General features: G+C 45.6%; 2 protein-coding genes across 3 annotated transcripts in view; both read left to right on the top strand.

The window, feature by feature from the left end:
- Positions 1-11,312, top strand: part of LOC144688816 (putative E3 ubiquitin-protein ligase HERC4) — a 60,562-nt gene extending 49,250 nt beyond the window's left edge. Inside the window, exons 20-24 of the mRNA XM_078555787.1 lie at positions 667-733; positions 6,309-6,394; positions 8,321-8,504; positions 9,649-9,748; positions 11,098-11,312. Of these exons, the coding sequence (XP_078411913.1) occupies positions 667-733; positions 6,309-6,394; positions 8,321-8,504; positions 9,649-9,748; positions 11,098-11,312 (652 nt within the window). The remainder of the gene's footprint in view (positions 1-666; positions 734-6,308; positions 6,395-8,320; positions 8,505-9,648; positions 9,749-11,097) is intronic.
- A 7,251-nt stretch (positions 11,313-18,563) lies between these two features.
- The window catches only part of dapp1 (dual adaptor of phosphotyrosine and 3-phosphoinositides), a 54,319-nt gene continuing 53,559 nt past the window's right edge, over positions 18,564-19,323 (top strand). The window contains exon 1 of one of the 2 annotated variants that reach the window (XM_078570068.1): positions 18,564-18,757. In XM_078570068.1, the coding sequence (XP_078426194.1) occupies positions 18,684-18,757 (74 nt within the window). In that variant the 5' untranslated portion in view covers positions 18,564-18,683. The remainder of the gene's footprint in view (positions 18,758-19,323) is intronic. The other variant, XM_078570133.1, reaches the window with a different exon arrangement.

The following is a 19,323-nucleotide window of genomic DNA, read 5'->3' as shown; positions in this document are numbered from 1 at the left end:
CATTGCAGACTTCACAGCTGCGTTAACAAACAGTGGACAGCTGCATTTTTAAGGGGTTCACACACAAAGGGTGGTAGAAATTCAGAACTCTCTTGCACAAATTGCAACTGATGCTGGATCAGTCATTAATTTTAAACGTGAGATTGAAAAGTTTTGGTTAGCCAAAGGTATTAAAAGATATTAGGGTGAAAGCAGGTCACTGGTCAGCCATGATCTCACTGAATAGTGGAACAGGTTCAAGGGATTGAATGGCCTCCTCCTGTTCCTGTGTTCCTAGTGGGGGAAAAAAGTTTAAAAATTAAAATTGTAGATGTTCCTTTCTATAAGTTAACAAAGGAACAACAACAACTTGTATTTGTATAGCACTTTAAAATAGTAAAACATTCCAAAGCATTTCGCAGGGAGCATCATCAAACAAAACTGGACACTGTGCACAGAGGGTGGGATTGGGGCTGATGACCAAAGCTTTTAAGATCTTTTAGGTTTTAAGGAATATTTTGTTGGAGGAGAGTGAGGAATTCTAGAGTTTAGGGTCTAGGCAGCAAAAGGCATGGACGCAAGATGGAGCGATTAAAATTAGGGATACACAAAAGACCAGTTTGTTTTCTTTGGCAACAGTTCAGACAGCTGATGTTCATGATCTAACGTTTCTATTTTTTGCTGTAGAAATCTGCAGGAGCTTCTCAATTATGAGGATGATGATATCGAAGAGATATTCAGCTGGAATTTCACTGTAGGTCCCCCTTGCTTTTTTCATCTTTCTTTGATTTTTTTTTCCCTCTTCTCTGTTGAGGTTACTAACTCACGCTGAGGTTAGATCGCACAAGCTTGAAGTAATCTTCACCGGCGTGACATATGTGATATTCTCGAAAGCCAGTAGCTGAAGGATCATACTGGAGCCAATATTTATTCAGTCTGACGTTTATTTAGAGTGAATGTTACATGCATTCACCTCCGAACTCAACCAGACCACAGTTTCAATGTATGGCCAAAGTGAAGACCCAATTAATGTCCACCACTTGTACAAAATTACGTAATTATTATGCAGTGGAGGAACATTTGTTTGATTGTTTTTAAGTGTGTTTTTTTCATAGTGTGGGTGTTGCCAACAAAACCAGTATTTGTTGCCTATTCCAAATTGCCCCTGAACTAAGGATGTAAATGCGTTGGAAGCAGTTCAGAGAAGGTTCCTCAGACTAATACCTGGAATGGGTGGGTTGTCTTATGAGGGAAGGTTGGACAGACTAGGTTTTGTATCCGCTGGAGTTTTGAAGAGTAAGAGGCGACTTGATTGAAATGTATAAGATCCTGAGGGGTCTTGACAGGGTGGATGTGGAGAGGTTGTTTCCTCTTGTGGAAGAATCTAGAACTAGGGGGAGAATTTTCCCCCCGTTGGGGGGGTGTTGTGCAGGGGTGGGAGCGGACCCAATCGACGCCCCCGATCGGGTCCGCGCCGTCATTTTATGTGGGTGGGCCGCCCAGTGTGACGTGCGCCCGGAAGCGCTGAGCGCTCCCTGTGTGGGCGGTGGTGAAGAGGAGGTTCCCTGAGTCGGGAGTGCGCTCTTTCGTGGAGCATCACAGAGATGCCTCAGGGAGGTTAATTTAAGTTTTAAAAACCTAAATAAAGAAAAGAAAAAATTTTAAGACATGTCCCCCCCTCCATGTGACAGTGTCACATGAGCTGGGACATGTCAATGAATTTTTATAAAAATTTTTATTTAATTTATAAACCCTTCATGAAACCTCATCCCGCCCATGGATGAGGTTCTATGAAATATGTGAAGGCCGCCTGGGTGCTTCACCTGCCCCCCCGCCAACCTTAATGTTGGACGGGCAGCTCAGTTTATTAGTTTAATTAGTTTTTATATGGCCTTAATAGGCCTTTGACAGTTCAGCAGGCGCGTAGCTGATTCAGCTGTGCACCCGCCGAACTGAAAATCTAAATGGCGCACGGTGACGTCGGGACACACGCCCGACGTCACCCTGTGTCATTTTACACCTCGGCGAGCGGGGGCGGGGCCCGTTCACCGAGCCGAAAATTCTGGCCTAGGGGGTCACTGTTTAAAAATAAGGGGTTGCCCATTTAAAACAGAGATGAGGTGAAATTTTTTTCTCTCAGAGGGTCGTGAGTCTTTGGAACTCTCTTCTTGAAAAGGAGATGGAAGCAGACTCTTTGAATATTTTTAAAACGGAGGTGGATAGATTCTTGGTAAGCAAGGGGGTGGTAGGTGGGATGCAGATTTGGGGTTACTATCAAATCGGTCATGATTTTATTAAATGGCAGAGCAGGCTCGAGGGGCTGAATGGCCTACTCCTGCTCCTTGTTTGCACATTTGTAACTGAGTGGCTTGCTAGGCCATTTCAGAGGGCAATTAAGAGTCAATCACATTGCTGAGGACCTGGGAGCACATGTAGGCCAGACTGGGTAAAGACAGCAGATTTCCTTCCCTAAAGCACATTAGTGAACCAGATGGGTTTTTACAACAATTGATAATGGCTTTGTGGTCATTATTACTGAGACTAGCATTTATTAATTGAACTTAAATTCCACCAGCTGCCATGGTGGGATTTGAACCCATAATTCTAAAGCTGGGCCTCTACTAGCCCTGTGACATTACCACTATACCACTGTCTACACCACTATCTGCTGCTTTTGTCCTTCTAGATGGTAGTGGTCGAGGGTTTGGAAGGTGCTGTCTAAGGAGCCTTGGTGAGTTTCTGCAGTGCATCTTGTTGATGGTACACACTGCTGCTACTGTGCATTCACTGGTGGTGGAGGGAGTGAATGTTTGTGGATGGGGTGCCAATCAAGCGGGGCTGCTTTGTCCTGGATGGTGTCGAGCTTCTTGAGTGTTGTGGGAGCTGCACTCATCCAGGCAAGTGGAGAGTATTCCATCACACTCCTGACTTGCGCCTTGTAGATGGTGGACAGGCTTTGGGGAGTGAGGAGGTGAGTTATTTGCAGCAGGATTCCTAGCCTCTGACCTGCTCTTGTAGCCACAGTATTTATATGGCTAGTCCAGTTCAGTTTCTGGTCAACAGCATTATCCTGTCGCTAACCTGATTCAGATCGTTGGGATCAGACCTGACCCTGTGGCTGTCTATCTGTTTGACTCAATTTCAGAGAGAGCAGTTAAATTTATTAATTGATTCATTGGCAAGCCCTTGGTTTATCTTTCTATGGCTGTTACGTTAGGCTATGACAACAACAACTCCACATTTATATAATGCCTTTAATGAGGCAAAAAGAATCCACTGGTGTTTCAGAGGATCGATTATCAGAGAAAATTGAAAATTAAGTCACAAAAGGGGTCATCAGGACTGGTGACCAAAAGTTTCATTGAAGATGTAATTTTTAAGGAGCATCTTCAAGGATGAGTGGAGCGTTAGTGATCGAGGAGGAGAGGCCTAGGGAGAGTATTCTAGCACTTAGGGCCCAGGAGGTTGAAGGCATGACCACCAGTGGTGGAGCAACAAAAATCAAGGAGACATAAGAAGGACAGAGATGTTGACGAGTTTTGATGTGACTGGGGAAGATTAGAGGTATAGGGAGGAATTGAAAACTGGATGAGAGTTTTAAAATCAGAGCCTTGCTACAGCAGTGTAGAGGGCATAGTACCGAACTGCCCAGAGGTTCAGGCCTTTATTTTATTCTTTGATGGGGTGTGGGCGCCATTGGCAAGGCCAGCATTTGTTGCCCATCCTTTTTTGCCATTGAACTGAGCGGCCACTAGGCTATTTTAGAGGGCAGATAAAGGTCAATCATTTCAAATCCCACCGAGCAAGTTTTAATTGTGAGTTCAATGAATCTGGTGATATAGGGGATAATTAGGAAGGCCAATGATGGAGAGGGTGCAGGGGAGATATACTGGAATGGTGCCAGAGATGAAAGACCTCAGAGGGACATAGGAGCAGGAGTCGGCCATACAGCCCCTCGACCCTGCTCCGTCATTCAGCTAGATTATGGCTGATCATCTACCTCAACGCCATCTTCCCACAATATCCCTATATCCCTTGACTTCATTGGTATCTAGAAATCTATTGGTTCCTGCCTTCAACATACTGACTGAATGAGCCCCCAGAGCCTTCTGGACTACAGGGATCCAAAGATTCACTACCCTCTGAGTGAAAAAATTCCTCATGGTCTCCGTTCTAAATGGCTTGCCCCTTATTCTGAGACTATGTCCCCAGTTGCTAGACCCTCCCCGCCACGTAAGTTCAGTTACTTTTAGAGACTAAAGAAGCAGGGATTGTTCTCATTAGAGCAGAGATGGTTAAGGGGAGACTTTATAGAGGTGTTCAAAATCCTGAAGGGTTTGATAGGTTGAATAAGGAGGATGGTAGGATGTTGATAATCAGAGGACACAGCTTTAAGGTAATTGCCAAAAGAACCAGATCGAACATGAGGGAAAAGATTTATGCAGTGAACTGTTGTGATCTGGAATGCACTGCCTGAAAGGTAACTTTCAAAAGGGAATTTGATAAATATTTCAATGGAAAATATTTGCAGGGTTAGGGGGTAAGAGCAGGGGGGAATGGGACTAATTGAGATGTTCTTTCAAAGAACCAGTACAGGTATGCAGTGCCGAATGGCCTCCTCCTGTGCTGTGTAATTCTAGATCAGTGGACACAACAAATGACCATGAAAGTTCCTGGATTGTTGCAAAAGCCCTACTGGGTCATTAACATCCTTCAGCAATGGCAACTTCCACTACAATCCCTTTGGATAGACGCCTGGCTCTGAAGTGGTCTAGTAACCACTCTTACTGTACTTGGGATGGGAAATAAATGGGGCCCAGGTCCCAAGAACGAATAATATTTTAGAAATTAACCACCTGCCTAATTTACAATTATTCATAGTCTCATTTTTATAGTAGCTTTTCCTTTCCCATGAGATCAACCTCAGATGTAAAAGAGAGAAAACACTTTAGCAAAATTGGGTGAATTGGAAGATCTACCCATCCATCAGTGATATATTTTAACCTGATGAAAAGATATGACAATCAAAGTCCTGGTTCCCCCATTGTGCATTTATTAAGAAATCAATGTTTTTGGCAAGAGATTGTAATTAACCCCAGTTATGTCAAAACTGTAGTATAAGGGTCTGGCACATACAGGGTTAATGTGGGGCTGAGTACAGTACCGGCCACACACACTGATGTAAGAAGGCACATGACCCAGACCCAGGGTCAGTGTGGTGTTAAGCAGAGATGTGTAAAAACCTAGACATGGAGATATCTCCTAGCCTGTCCCCTTTACTGTTCATGTGTAAATGGTTCTGGTAATTAATAAAGACTTAGCTACGGAAGATTATGGATACTTCTTTAAGACGTGCCCATCTGAAACTAACACTGTGCAACAGAAACAAATTGGAAGCTGAGCTCTATTGCTCCTGACATGTCCATCCACAAAACCATGAGTGATATCATGGTCTGACCATTCCACCATCCTGCGGAGAGCTGGGTTGCCAACTCTGGTTGTATGCATTCCTGGAGGTTTCATCACATGATCTCTTCCTGCCAACTGCCCTGCCCCCACACTCCTGCCATTGGTCACCCAAGCTGCCCATCTTCCTGACACCCCACCTCCCCACACCGAGTATAAAGTGGGCAGACTCTTTATTACTTGTTTGAATGATTCTTGACTCCCAAACCCAACAGCCAATTTCCCCATCTCCAATATTTTTTCAACTTAATGAATGAAAGGGAATGAAAACACCAGACAATTTATGATTTTCCACCCTGGTTTTTCTCACAGTAGTACTCTGGAGATTAACCTTTATATCCTCCAGACTCCAGGCCAATCCTGGAGAAAATGGCAACCCTAGTGGGGAGCCACACCCCAGAGGGGAATGGGATGGAGAATCAGGGCCATGTTGTTGCATTCCAATCTCCCCCGTGGAAGGGTCTCCTTGCTGGGAGCACAGGATTCAATGATTCAATGCATTTGTATCAAATTCCTTGTTGTTCCACTGAGAGGGTTGACCAATTTAAAGTAACTGGGGTTCATTTTGAGTTTAGTCTGAAGTGCAAAGTGGGATATATCGATTAAGCTCCCCGTCATTTCTTCAGATTTAAGTTTCCAGCAGATTGGACAAGGTAGCTCAATCAATATCAGCCATTTCACACAATAACACCGAGTCAAAATTATGCCTAAAGAGTTCACATCTCTGTTAAAGTGGGTGCCTGAGAATTTTGATACAAACATATTACAACATCCAAGTGATAAAATTGCATCTAGGCCTGTTGCCAATTTATGGTAACAAAAGAAATGTTGTTGGCAATGCTCCATTTGGTTGTCTTTTTCAGATAGGGAAAGAAATGATTGACGGATCAGTAACTGAACTTGAACTTATTCCAAATGGTAAAAACATTCCTGTAAAAAAACATAACAGGTAAGATCTCCTCTTCTAATAACAGAAAGAAAGACTTGCACTTATCTAGCACATTGCAGGACCTCAGGGTATCTCGAAATGCTTTACAGGCAATGAATTACATTTGTAATGCAGCCACTAACTACATGAATAGAAAATGAGGAAAGCGCACCATTGTTTCTTGATATCCCCATACTCCTTCTCCTGGTCCTTGATCACAGCAGAGTCATCTTTGACTCCTGGAGACTCTTGGACAATTGGCAACTGCATCTTACTCCTTAAGGCAATGGTATTGAGGGTTACGGGGGTGCCGGTCAGCACAGTTGGGTTGATGGATGGCGTGTGGCTTCTATTCCTGTTCCAGCAGAGGTAGACTTGGGACCTGCCTCCTTGCCCTGTCCCTGAGAGTGGAAGGCAATGGCAAGTCACCAGTGAGAAAAAACTGCCAAGAAAACAGCTCAGGCTGAAACATCAGCGGACCCTGAGTCAGGAAGCTGCCTTCAGGCAGAGCACACACGACACAACATTGAGGATTACAGGTCCACAGAAGCTAGATAGAGTTAGCAAGCAGATAGATCACTGTGATCTAATTGAATGGCTGAGCAGGTTCAAAAAGCGGAATGGCCAACTCCTGCACCTATGCAAAATCTTCAATATTTGAACTATTTCCTCAATTAGGAGTTTTTTTTTAATTCATTCATGGAATGTGGGTATCGCTGGCTAGGCCAGCATTTATTGCCTATCCCTAATTGCCCCTCAAGAAGGTTGTAGTGAGCTGCCTTCTTGAATACAAGTGAATGCTTTGCTAGTGGGTCTGGAGTCACATACAGAGATGATAAATTTCCTTTTGGCATCAGTGAACCAGATGGGTTTCCATAACAGTCCAGTAGTTTCATGGTTACCATTACTGATGCTTGGTGTTTAATTACACATTTATTTAATTAATTGAGTTTCATTGCCCATTTACCATGGCGGGATTTGAACTCATATCTCAGGATCATTAATCCAGCCTCGGTATTACTAGTCCAGTAACATATGCACTATGCTACTGCAGCCATTAAACACACAGCATCGTTGTCCTATTCCACCACATGACTAACAGTTTAAATACTGGAGATGTGCCACTGATAAATAGAATGTGTACTCAGAATGTGTTTCAGTGTTTTCTGCCCTGACTGTTACACTTAAAATGTCAAAGTGTCTATTGACAGCACTGTGTCAGTCATTGAGTTGGAGATGGGGCAGCTCTTACTGCAGGACTCACAGCAAACAGTCTAATTACTTTGCAACAAAGTTTATTTAAGCAGAGTCTCTACAAACGAGAGCAAACAGAACTCATGGCTGAAACTGCAGCAAAGTCTCCTGGTAAAAGCAGGATTATTTTTCCAGAAAAATGAAGTGAGTAGGGGATAGTTACAAAATACCAATGATAGCCGCGTGGTAGTACAGAACTTAAGTATTCCTGAAACAAGAGACATGCAGTCAAAGTTTTTCTTCTTGCATTCATCAGGACAGGTACAAGAATGCCAAATTTCAAAGGGAACAATAATTTATACTGCATGAGAAAAGGGTGCTGATTGTTTGGCAAGTCATGAATGATTGGTCAAGGCATTGCTATGGAGAATGCACCAAGGAACTATTGTCTCCCATGCCTTTGCTTAATTCCCAAAAAAAGGGCAAACCCTGGACATATTCCTTTTGCCTGCAGAGGACACACCCCTACATACGAATATGTGTAGCTTCTAGCAAGCATAAGTGAGCCACATTGTGAGCTGACTGATAATCTAAAATTGGTTGTTAGTGTAATCCTTAATACACTCAAGATTATTCAGTAAGTGCTGTCCAATTGCAGAATCACATCTAACGTTAGATATTATGTTCTAAGTTTTGCAAGTATTTAAGATTATCCATTTTAATCAACGCTCTGTTTACATTTCTCTGTTTCAGAAAGCAGTTTGTTGACACCTACGTGGATTATGTCTTTAACACATCAGTGGAGAAACATTTCAAAGCCTTTTCAGATGGATTTCGATGTGCTTTCCCACTGCCAGTTGTAGATATATTCCTGCCTGTTGAACTGATGGCTGTTATCCAAGGAAACACCAAATATGACTGGAAACTGCTGGAGGAAGTGAGCTGCTGTCTTTCTTGACTTCCTGCATGTTTAAGTATTGTTGTTATCTCTGCATGTCAAACAAACAACCAAGAGCTTGATTTTAACCCTCTGGAAACCAGCCCTAATAGTGTAGTAAAGGGCCTCAAAATGGAGTTAGTCGATTAAACATTGGCAGCGTCGCTGTTGCCTGTTTTGAAAGGGCCTGCCACTGCCTCAGCCTGAGACTGCCCTCCTTTAACCATGCTTATCAGGGGAAGACCAAAGCCATCGTCCTCTGTCCCTGCCACAAACTCTGTTCCTTTGCCACCAACTCCATCCCTCTTCTTCACAACTGTCTGAGGCTGAACCAGACTGTTCACTGTCTTAGTGTCACATTTGACCCCTAGATGAGCTTCCGACCTCACATCTTCGATATCAGTAACCCTGACTATTTCCACCTCCTCAGCATCACCCAGCTCAGCCCCTGTCTCAGCTCATCAGCTGCAGAAGCCCTCATCCATGCTTTTGTTACCTCTAGACATGACTATTTCAATGTTCATCTGGCCGGCCTCCAACATTTTGCCCTCAATAAACTTGAGGTCATCCAAAACTCTGCAGCCTGTGTCCTAACTCTCAACAAGTCCCGTTCACCCATCGCCCCTTTGTTCGCTGACCAACATTGGCTCCCAATCTGATTTTAAAGTTCTCATGCTTGTTTTCAAATCCCTCCATGACCTTGCCCTTCCCTGTATGTTACCTCCTCCAAACCTACAAACCTTTGAGTTCTCCCCAATCCTCCAACAACCTTTTGAGCATTTCCGATTTGCGTCCGTTAACAACCATCCTTTCAGTTGCCTGCACATTAAGTTCTGGAATTCCCTCCGTAAACCCCTCCAAATCTCTCTCTCTCTCTCCTCCTTTAAGACACTCCATAAAACGTACCCCTTTGACCAAGCTTTTGGTCATCTGTGTGGATATTTCCTTGTGTAGCTCAGTGTCAATTTTTTTCTCCTATTATGCTGCTGTGAAGTGTCTTGGAGTGTTAGTTGTTATTGACAACACCTGCAGCCATGTTTGCTTCCATGGAAAGATGTGATTTTTGGGACAATTTTATGAAACTGTGTTCTGTGCACAGTGAAGCTTCCATTAATACTTATTTTTCGTCTGCACACGCTGACAGCATACGATGTACCGTGGATACACAAAGGCTGATGAAACCATTGCAAATTTCTGGGAGATGTTTCATGGACTGATGGAGGAAGAGAAGAAGGATTTTCTTGGTGAGTGGTCTTGCTGTTACATAGAGTCACAGAAGCTCTGATAATACCTGGAAAGTGAGAAGGGAGGCGGAGAGGTTTAGTAGCCGGGAAACCCAGAAGGATGGGTTTTCCAGAGGGCCCGCCGAATTTGATGGACCACCTTATGTTAAAAGTTCTCTGTCTCCTGGCTATTGTTAGGCAGATTGAAGGCTGCAGCCTGACTACTGGAATCAGAAGGTAGAGGGAGTGATCAAAGGGGAATAAATGATCGGGAGGGGGTTTGGTCAGATTGGGGGTATAGTAGGAACTAGATTGGGAGGGGGTCAGGATTCAGATTGGGTGCAGGCTCTAGATGGGCGGGGGGGGTCAAGGTCTAAATTGGGGATAGGATCTAGATTGTGGGTAGGGTATAGGTTGGGGGGTAGGATCTAGATTGGGGTTAAGATCTAGATTTGGGGTAGGGCATAGATTGGGGTTAGAGTATAGATTGGAGAAAGCATCCAGATTGGGGACAGGTTATAGGTTGGGAGTAGGATCTACATTTGGGGTAGGACATTGATTGAGGGTAGGATCAAATTTGTGGTAGGATCTAGATTGGGGGGTAGAATCTAGATTGGGAGGACAGGTCTTGATTGAGGGACAAGATCCAGATTTGGGGGGGGTGGGGTCTAGATTTGGAGTAGGATCTAGATTGGAGGGGAGATAGATCTACACCCAACAGAATGTTTTCCCCTTCACCATCTATGACCACATCTTGGGTAAACCTGTTGACATCATGACTTTCAAAGATATGGCAATATCTTCATCCCTCTCACTAAAGCCTTTCCATCCCATTCATCAATCCATCACTTGCCCCACCCCAAGCTACCAGCAATGGTGAGATAGTCTTTATTGCCAAGTCCTGCCTTCCTCACTCCCTTACCCAATCTGGTACCCTTGTCTGTGTCAACCTTGGCTCAGTGGATAACATTCTCATCTCGGAGTCAAGAAAGTTGTGGGATCCATTCCTACTCCTGGGACCTAAGCACAAAACCAAGTCTAGCACTCCCACTGCAGTTACCTATTGGAGGTGCTGACGTTCTGATGAGATATTAAACTGAGGCCATAACTGCCCTCTCAGGCAGGTGTAAAATATCCTAAGGCCATGGTTTTGAAGAAGAGCAGGGGAGATTTCCTCAGTGTTCTGGCTAACATTTATCTCTCAATCAACATCTCTACAAACAGATTACTTGGTCATTATTGGCGGGAGCTTGCTGTGCACAAATGGGTTGACGCATAGAAAAATGATCTTGGGTATGCCAGTGTTTTGGAAAATGCCTGCAACATTTCAATTATTGAAGTGTTAATACCTGTTTGTTTCTCGTTGCCAGCCTTTCTGACAGGCTGTGACAGGGTTCCAGTTGGAGGCATGGGGAGCCTCCGAATTACCATCCGCCATGATCCAAGGGATGATCCTGACTTGTTCTTTCCATCTGCCCACACCTGCAACAAGGTATTGGATCTCCCCAAGTACAGCAGCGTGGAGATTCTGAGAGAGAAGTTCCTTCGGGCAGTCGGAAGCAGTAAAGGATTTGGCATAGCATAATGACGGAATTCAGAAGGCCTTCCTTCACTTTAGCTATAATGTCCAATATTGTCCTTATTGGTAATCAATATTTACAGAATTCAATCTAGCTGTGTTTGCAAATGGCTGCTCATCCCCTTCCTTTCTAATACAACCTCCTATTACCATCTATACCCACGTAAAAGTCAATCTCATGTAAAAATTGACCCATGATTTTTTGCCTAAAAGGTTGTAATTTTTCATATACCTCATGTAAAAGTTGACCTTAGTTTTTTCGGGAATCAAAGACCACTGGCTGCCCCACTCCTCTCCCCACTCCCCTGAGGTCCCCTTCACACGCTCACTTGAGAAATGGTGGCTGATAGGAGACGCTGACCAAGGAAAGTCCTGGTGTGAATCTGCTTGTCTGGCTTGGAGCTGCTCGAACAGATGCCCTGCTAATGTCGCCATTGCGGACAGCCTGAATCACAGCACTCCCCGAGGACCCACAACTGTGACCAAACAATCTGCCAATCTCTCCCTGCGCACAGGGCCTCAGAACTAAACAACGCAACCTGTTCAACTACAGCAGAATGGACCTCACCAGGGTACACCCATCATGTCATAGCAACAAGCTAGGGGCAGCTGGCCAATACTGAACTGTTCTAGATAGCCAATCTATGGACAGGACGCTGCCTGGGCCCAAATCAAGCACACATATAAACCCCTCGAAAATATCACTGTTGTAAAAGTTGATCCTTAAACTTTCAAAAATTGAAATTTTACATGGGTATATATATATACTGTATTTTATTTTTAGTTAGCTGGCTACTAATGTATTCATATTTTGGATGTTGTACTTACAGTTGACAACATGTAAGTTGATGGTGATAAAGACAATAATAGTCTAACATTTGAAGCAATAACTATCATAACACTTTAGCCTTTAAGTCTCTCATGCGTGACTTTATGGATTCTGCTGGTGTTAAGGTTATAAAATGCTCTGTGCGTTGGATAGAACGACAGGGGATGGACAATGTTTCAACCCCCCAGTGCTTATACTGGGGGAGTTTTCACTGGCCATTAGGGGCGGCTGAGGAGGGAGACCCCTACTGTGTCTGCAGCTCACCTACTCACAGGAGGTCAGAGCAAGAGTGGGAGGTCAAAGCACCATGAGATTCATATGCAGTGGTCACTCTAAAGGAGAAAGCTGACCATCCTCAGGACATCCACAGGAAAATACTTGCAATTCTTTGCCTGCCATCTACAGACGGATCCGGATAATGCTGGGCGCAAGGAATTTGCTGTGCGTTCCATCAATGGTTAGTGTTGCCAACCCTCCAGGATTACCCTGGAGTCTCCAGGGATCAAAGAATAATCTCCAGGATACTGTTGCAAGCAAAGCCCAGGAGAAAAATCATAGCGGTAATTAAATAAAAAGTGTTTAAAAAAATCTTTCAGTTTGTTTGTGTATTAATTATAAAAATTTTTGGGATGGGGCAACATAGGTTGATTGATTCTTGACCATCAATCATTCGATTGGTTAATGAAAAATCCATTCACTATCCAATCAGCAAAGGAAAGGTGGGTCACGCACGGATAGACATATCAGGTGACCAATGGTGGGGGTGCGGGTGGTGGGGTGGGGGCACGGGTGGTTGGAGGTGGGAGATCATGAGATGACCCATGTGATTACTAGATACAGGTGAGGCCCCAGAGGATTGGAGGTCTGCGAGTGTTGTACCATTATTTAAAAAGGGTGTGAGGGATAGGCCAGAAAATTATAGGCCAGTCAGTCTGACTTCAGTGGTGGGCAAATTATTGGAAACAATTCTGAGAGACAGGATAAACTGTCACTTAGATAGGCATGGATTGATCAGGGATAGTCAGCATGGTTTTGTTAGGGGAAGATCGTGTCTTGCTAGCTTAATAGAATTTTTTGAGGAAGTAACAAGGGGGATTGATGAGGGTAGTGCAGTGGATGTTGTCTACATGGATTCCAGTAAGGCCTTTAATGAAGTTCCACATGGCAAACTGATCAAGAAAGTGAGATCTCATGGGATACAGGGGAAGGTGGTGGGTTGGATCCAAAATTGGCTCAGCAACAGGAAACAAATAGAAAACAATTTTCAGTGGTGTTCCACAGGGCTCAGTGTTGGGGCTCTTGCTGTTTTTTTGTATATATTAATGATTTAGACTTAAATGTGGAAGGCATGATTGGGAAATATGCAGATGACACAAAAATTGGCCGTGTAATTGATAGTGAAGAGGATAGCTGTCGACTCCAGAATGATATCAATGGTTTGGTTGGGTTGGCAGAGAAAGTGAGCAGCTAGTTTCATTTTTCTCTTTTTGGCTGGCGCAGACAGGATGGACTGAATGGCTTTGTCCTGCACTGCAACTTTTCTATGGTTCTATGATTAGCACTGTGGGTGTTTGCCCACCAGAGGGACTGCAGCGGTTCAAGAAGGTGGCTCATTACCATCTTCTCAAGGACAATTAGGGATGGGCAACAAATCTTGGCCTTGCCAGTGATGCCCACACCCCACTGAAAGAGTAACAAAAACTTCCAGGATTATGTCCAATTAGAGTTGGCAACTCCAATTCTATAGGACATGCCACCTGGCCCTAGGATTCGCTGACTTCCATCCATATCAAGCCCCTCTGCCTCACTCATTTCAAACATACCTACTATTCTACAATAATTGGATAGTGGAGTCAATATTTTCCTCCATTGTGCATAAGTCCAGAAAATATTCTTTACTAGAATTAAACAGTAATAGTAACAATTTTTATCTGTATTAGAAAAAAATATTTTTGTGTTTAATTTCCTTTATTCTATTACTCTTGTCGCTCTCCCCAAGAAACATTGGCCGTGATTCTAATCCCAACACCCTCCCCTCCTCTGCAGCCCAGGGGGAAAAGATGCTTGGGAGGAGTTAAAATCCAACCACCTTACTCCCACCTGTTTCAATTTTTACCATACCAGGTCAGGCCAACGATTAGACTTCCACAAAAGGCAACTGGAGATCCAGTTAACATTTGAAAGCCATGGCACTGATGATATACCATTAACTCACCATAGTGGAAAGGGGGGCAGTGATGGCTCTCCAACTGCAGATCTAAGGCAGGAGCTGGAAACTGGCCAAGGTAAGTATTAAAGATCCTCTCTTAGAACTCCTTGTGAGCCAATGGGAGCAGGAGTGTTTCTCCCCTAACTCCTACCCAGGCCCCTCAGAGAGCCCTTGGGCCTCCCCAGCCCCAGCCACCAGCTCTCCCCATCATCCAAACTTGGTGCCTGATCCCCTTGCAATGTCTCTTCACCATCCTCACAGGTCCCAAAGTTGCAACCTCCTGCTGCAAAATTCCCGCTCCCACCCACGGACCAGGTAGTCAATCTGGCTGGCTCTTGAGTGGGCAGGTCAGCAAAGAGTTAATCAAACAAGGCCCTGCTGCTATTAGTGGTCAGGACATCCACACCCTTGGCCTTGTTGGGTTGCTCACCCTCCCCATCCTTCTGTGAATATCAGGGTCAGTGCCACTACTCAGCTGATGATGTTAAGAGGTGTTGGGTGCTCCAGAGGCTGAAAAGCAAAGGGGGATCGAGGCCTAATTACAGTAAATACTTAAAACCTGCGGGTCGGTTACAGATTAAAAATGGATGGGGAAATTGTTTTTTTGAGAATGCTGAAATCTCACCAAACAATGTGGTTAGTTACAAAACAAAAACAGAATTACCTGGAAAAACTCAGCAGGTCTGGCAGCATTGGTGGAGAAGAAAAGAGATGACGTTTCGAGTCCAATGACCCTTCAACAGAACTGAGTGTAGTTAGGAGAGGGGTGAAATATAAGCTGGTTTAAGGTGGAGGGCGGGGGGAGAGAAGTTGAGGGTGGGGTGGTTGTAGGGACAAGCAAGCAGTGATAGGAGCAGAGAATCAAAAGATGTCACAGACAAAAGGATCAAAGAGGTGTTGAAGGTGGTGATATTATCTAAGAGAATGTGCTAATTAAGAATGGATGGCAGGACACTCAAGGTACAGCTCTAGTGGGGGTGGGGTGGAAAGATTGACAAGGTATTAGTTGTAGATTTAAAAATAATGGAAATAGGTGGGAAAAGAAAAATCTATATAAATTATTGGAAAAAACAAAAGGGAGGGGGAAGAAACGGGATGGGGATGGGGGGAGGGAGTTTAAGATCTAAAGTTGTTGAATTCAATATTCAGCCCGGAAGGCTGTAAAGTGCCTAGTCGTAAGATGAGGTGCTGTTCCTCCAGTTTGCGCTGGGCTTCACTGGAACAATGCAGCAAGCCAAGGACAGACATGTGGGCAAGAGAGCAGGGTGGAGTGTTAAAATGGCAAGTGACAGGGAGGTTTGGGTCTTTCTTGCGGACAGACCGCAGGTGTTCTGCAAAGCGGTCGCCCAGTTTGCGTTTGGTCTCTCCAATGTAGAGGAGACCGCATTGGGAGCAACGAATGCAGTAGACTAAGTTAGGGGAAATGCAAGTGAAATGCTGCTTCACTTCAAAGGAGTGTTTGGGCCCTTGGACGGTGAGGAGAGAGGAAGTGAAGGGGCAGGTGTTGCATCTTCTGTGTGGGCATGGGGAGGTGCCATAGATGGAGGTTGAGGAGTAGGGGGTGATGGAGGAGTGGACCAGGGTGTCCCGGAGGGAAAGATCCCTACGGAATGCCGCCAGGGGGGGTGAAGTTTAATGGAACAATAGGAGTGTAGGTTAGCTCAGTTGGCTGGATGGCTGGTTTGTAATGCAGAGCAAAGCCAGCAACATGGGTTCAATTCCTGTATTAGCTGAGGTCATCTGTGAAGGCCCTACCTTCTCAACCTCATGTGTGGTGACCTTCAGGTTAAACCCACCACCTGATTGTCTTTCCCTAATGAGCATGCAGCTTATGGCCCTCTGGGACTACAGTGACTTTCACTACAAATCAGGTAAGGGTGGCTGATTCCCTTCCCTAGTGAGTGAACCAAATGGGTGTTTACAGCAACTGACAATTGGACATGGTCATCATTACTAAGACTAGCTTTTAATTCCCAATTTATTAATTGAATTTAAATTCCACCAGCCTATGGTCCTCTGGGACTACGGTGACTTTCATTTCAGTCCAGAGAAGCAGAGTTCGAATTCCACCAGCCTGAAGATAGATTAACTGGATGGGTAAAAGGTGAATCTGTCAGATTGTCATAAAAACTGAATTGGCCCTTTGGGGCAGGAAAGCTGCCATTCTTACCTAGAGTCCCATCAAATAACATAAAGAGTCATATAAGGAGATAATAGGATGTGTTATCAAGAGCTTGTTCAGAGAGGTAGGATTTAAGGGGGAGAGGGTTAAGAGGGGAATTCCAGAGTTTAAAACCCAGGCAGCTGGAGGCATAGCCACCAATGGTGGAGTGATTAAAACTGGGCTCGGACAAGAGGCCAGAATTGGAGGAACGCAGAGATTCTCAGAGGGTTTTAGGGCTGGAAGCGGTTTCAGGATGGGGAGTGAGGCCATGGAGGGATGGGTAAACAAGGATGAGAATTTTAAGATTGAGGCGTTGCCAATGCAGGTCAGCGGGCACAGGGGTGAGAGGTGAATTGGATCTGGTCCATTAGGATATGATAAATGTCTACCTGTGCAGACACCTATGTCTGGATGGTTGTAAGGGCATGTTATGGTTGGAATTTCCGATTGGAGATATTCCTTTGAGATCCATCACATGACCTTCCAGAACCAACAACCCACCCATTCAAACTGTCTTTCCTCACATCTGCAGCGTTTTTGTAACCGGTAGACAAAACTATTTTAAAAAAGCAAAAACACCAAACAATTCCGTTAACGCTCCTATAATTTTTCTTTGGAGTCTTGTGGCAGTGTCCAGGAGATTAACCTCCCATTCCAAGTGACACCAGGAGAATGCTGGGACGTCCCTGTATATGCTTGAACAACAACAACTTATATTTATGTAGCACCTTTAATAATAATAAAGCATCCTGAGGTGCTTCACAGGAGAAATGAAATTAAACACCAAGCCATGCAGAAGATGATCAAAGAGAACGTTTTTTGGTGGGTTTTGGGCAGGAAGAGAAGCTGAGAGATTTTGGAGCAGGGCTGGAATTGCGGAGTTTTGGGCCGGGCAGCTGAAGGTACGTCCACCAATGGCGGAGCGATGGAAATTAGGCTGGATGTTCAAGGTGCCAGAATTAGAGAATTAAAGAGACCTGGGAGGGAGGAGGGTGCGGAGATAGGGAGAGTCTGGAGAAGGTTAGGGAGGCAGGAAGGGTCCGGAGGGGGTGAGGGAGACAGGGAGGGTCCGGAGGGGGTGGAGGGAGACAGGGAGGGTCCGGAGGGGGTGAGGGAGACAGGGAGGGTCCGGAGGGGGTGGAGGGAGACAGGGAGGGTCCGGTGGGGGTGAGGGAGACAAGGAGGGTCCGGAGGGGGCTGAGGGAGACAGGGAGGGTCCGGAGGGGGGTGAGGGAGACAGGGAGGGTCCGGAGGGGGTTGAGGGAGACAGGGAGGGTCCGGAGGGGGGTGAGGGAGACAGGGAGGGTCCGGAGGGGGGTGAGGGAGACAGGGAGGGTCCGGAGGGGGTGAGGGAGACAGGGAGCGTCCAGAGGGGGTGAGGGTGACAGGGAGGGTCCGCAGAGGATGAGTGAGACAGGGAGTGTCCGGAGGGGGTGAGGGAGACAGGGAGGGTCCGGAGGGGGTGGAGGGAGACAGGGAGGGTCCGGTGGGGGTGAGGGAGACAAGGAGGGTCCGGAGGGGGCTGAGGGAGACAGGGAGGGTCCGGAGGGGGGTGAGGGAGACAGGGAGGGTCCGGAGGGGGTTGAGGGAGACAGGGAGGGTCCGGAGGGGGGTGAGGGAGACAGGGAGGGTCCGGAGGGGGGTGAGGGAGGCAGGGAGGGTCCGGAGGGGGGTGAGGGAGACAGGGAGTGTCCGGAGGGGGGTGAGGGAGACAGGGAGTGTCCGGAGGGGGGTGAGGGAGACAGGGAGGGTCCGGAGGGGGGTGAGGGAGACAGGGAGTGTCCGGAGGGGGGTGAGGGAGACAGGGAGTGTCCGGAGGGGATGAGGGAGACAGGGAGGGGCAAGACCATGGACGGATTTGAAAACAAGGGTGGGGATTTTTTAATGTGTGTTAACATGTATGTGGACATGTTGCATTTAGGTGAAGCGGGGTGATTTTTATTTTGCTTCCTCCTAACTTGCACACTTCACTACAGATCCCAGGGTGCAGCACAGAACACAGTTTGCTAGTTGTTGGGAGGAGCTGTGTGAAAGTTTCGGTAATTTGTTCCTCTTGGAGACTCAGTCAGTCAGAGCGAGTGTGTGTGTGTCGCTGGGTTAAGCGCTGGTTTTGGGGGTGGAGGGGGGTGTCCCGCTGTTCACTGATGGAAATGTGCACTTGCTTTCCCTGAGGAGATGAGCGACTCATTCACGGACCAGCTTTCCAGGGGGCGAGCCGGGGGACAGGAAGATGGTCTGTTCGAACTGGAGTGAGTCTAGAACTTTATTCTCCTTCTTTACAAAGTGTGTGTTTTGTTATATTCCAAATGCAAACTTTTTTTGGGGGGGGGGGTGGGGAGAGGAGGGCTGGGGAGAACCATGTTCGGGGTTGTTAATGGAATTTTCTCTTTAAATGTCAATTTAATCTTTAGAAGGTGTCACAAATGTCAGGTTAACTGTTTAAGAAGTTGAGGCTTTTGCAAAAAAAAAAAGCAGGAAGAGTTTTTTTTAAAAAAAAACGAAGTAACGAATTATTCATGTCTGACCAGCCTGATATTTAACCAGCATCTTGAAGCAATCTGCTTGCGGTTATGTTTCCTGCAACAGTCTTCATTCCAGTTTGATGTGGAAAGCACCAAGTTGTACGCTGTGGACACTCAAACCGGTTAAAATTGCAACCAGTCAGCCTGAAAGCCGCTGCTCTGTGAACTGACATTTCCCCTCCCCACATTTTCTCGACGTGTCAGTTTTTGGTTCTAAAATCCAATTCTTCACTTAAATGGGTTAGTGCAAAATTTCTTATCATTCCAAACAAAAAAAGGTGATGAGAATTCCT

Source organism: Cetorhinus maximus, chromosome 1 (genome assembly GCF_964194155.1).
Source record: "Cetorhinus maximus chromosome 1, sCetMax3.hap1.1, whole genome shotgun sequence".
NCBI classification, from domain to species: domain Eukaryota; kingdom Metazoa; phylum Chordata; class Chondrichthyes; order Lamniformes; family Cetorhinidae; genus Cetorhinus; species Cetorhinus maximus.
Note: the sequence above shows the minus strand (reverse complement) of the source record. Positions and strands in the feature narration are given on the sequence as shown.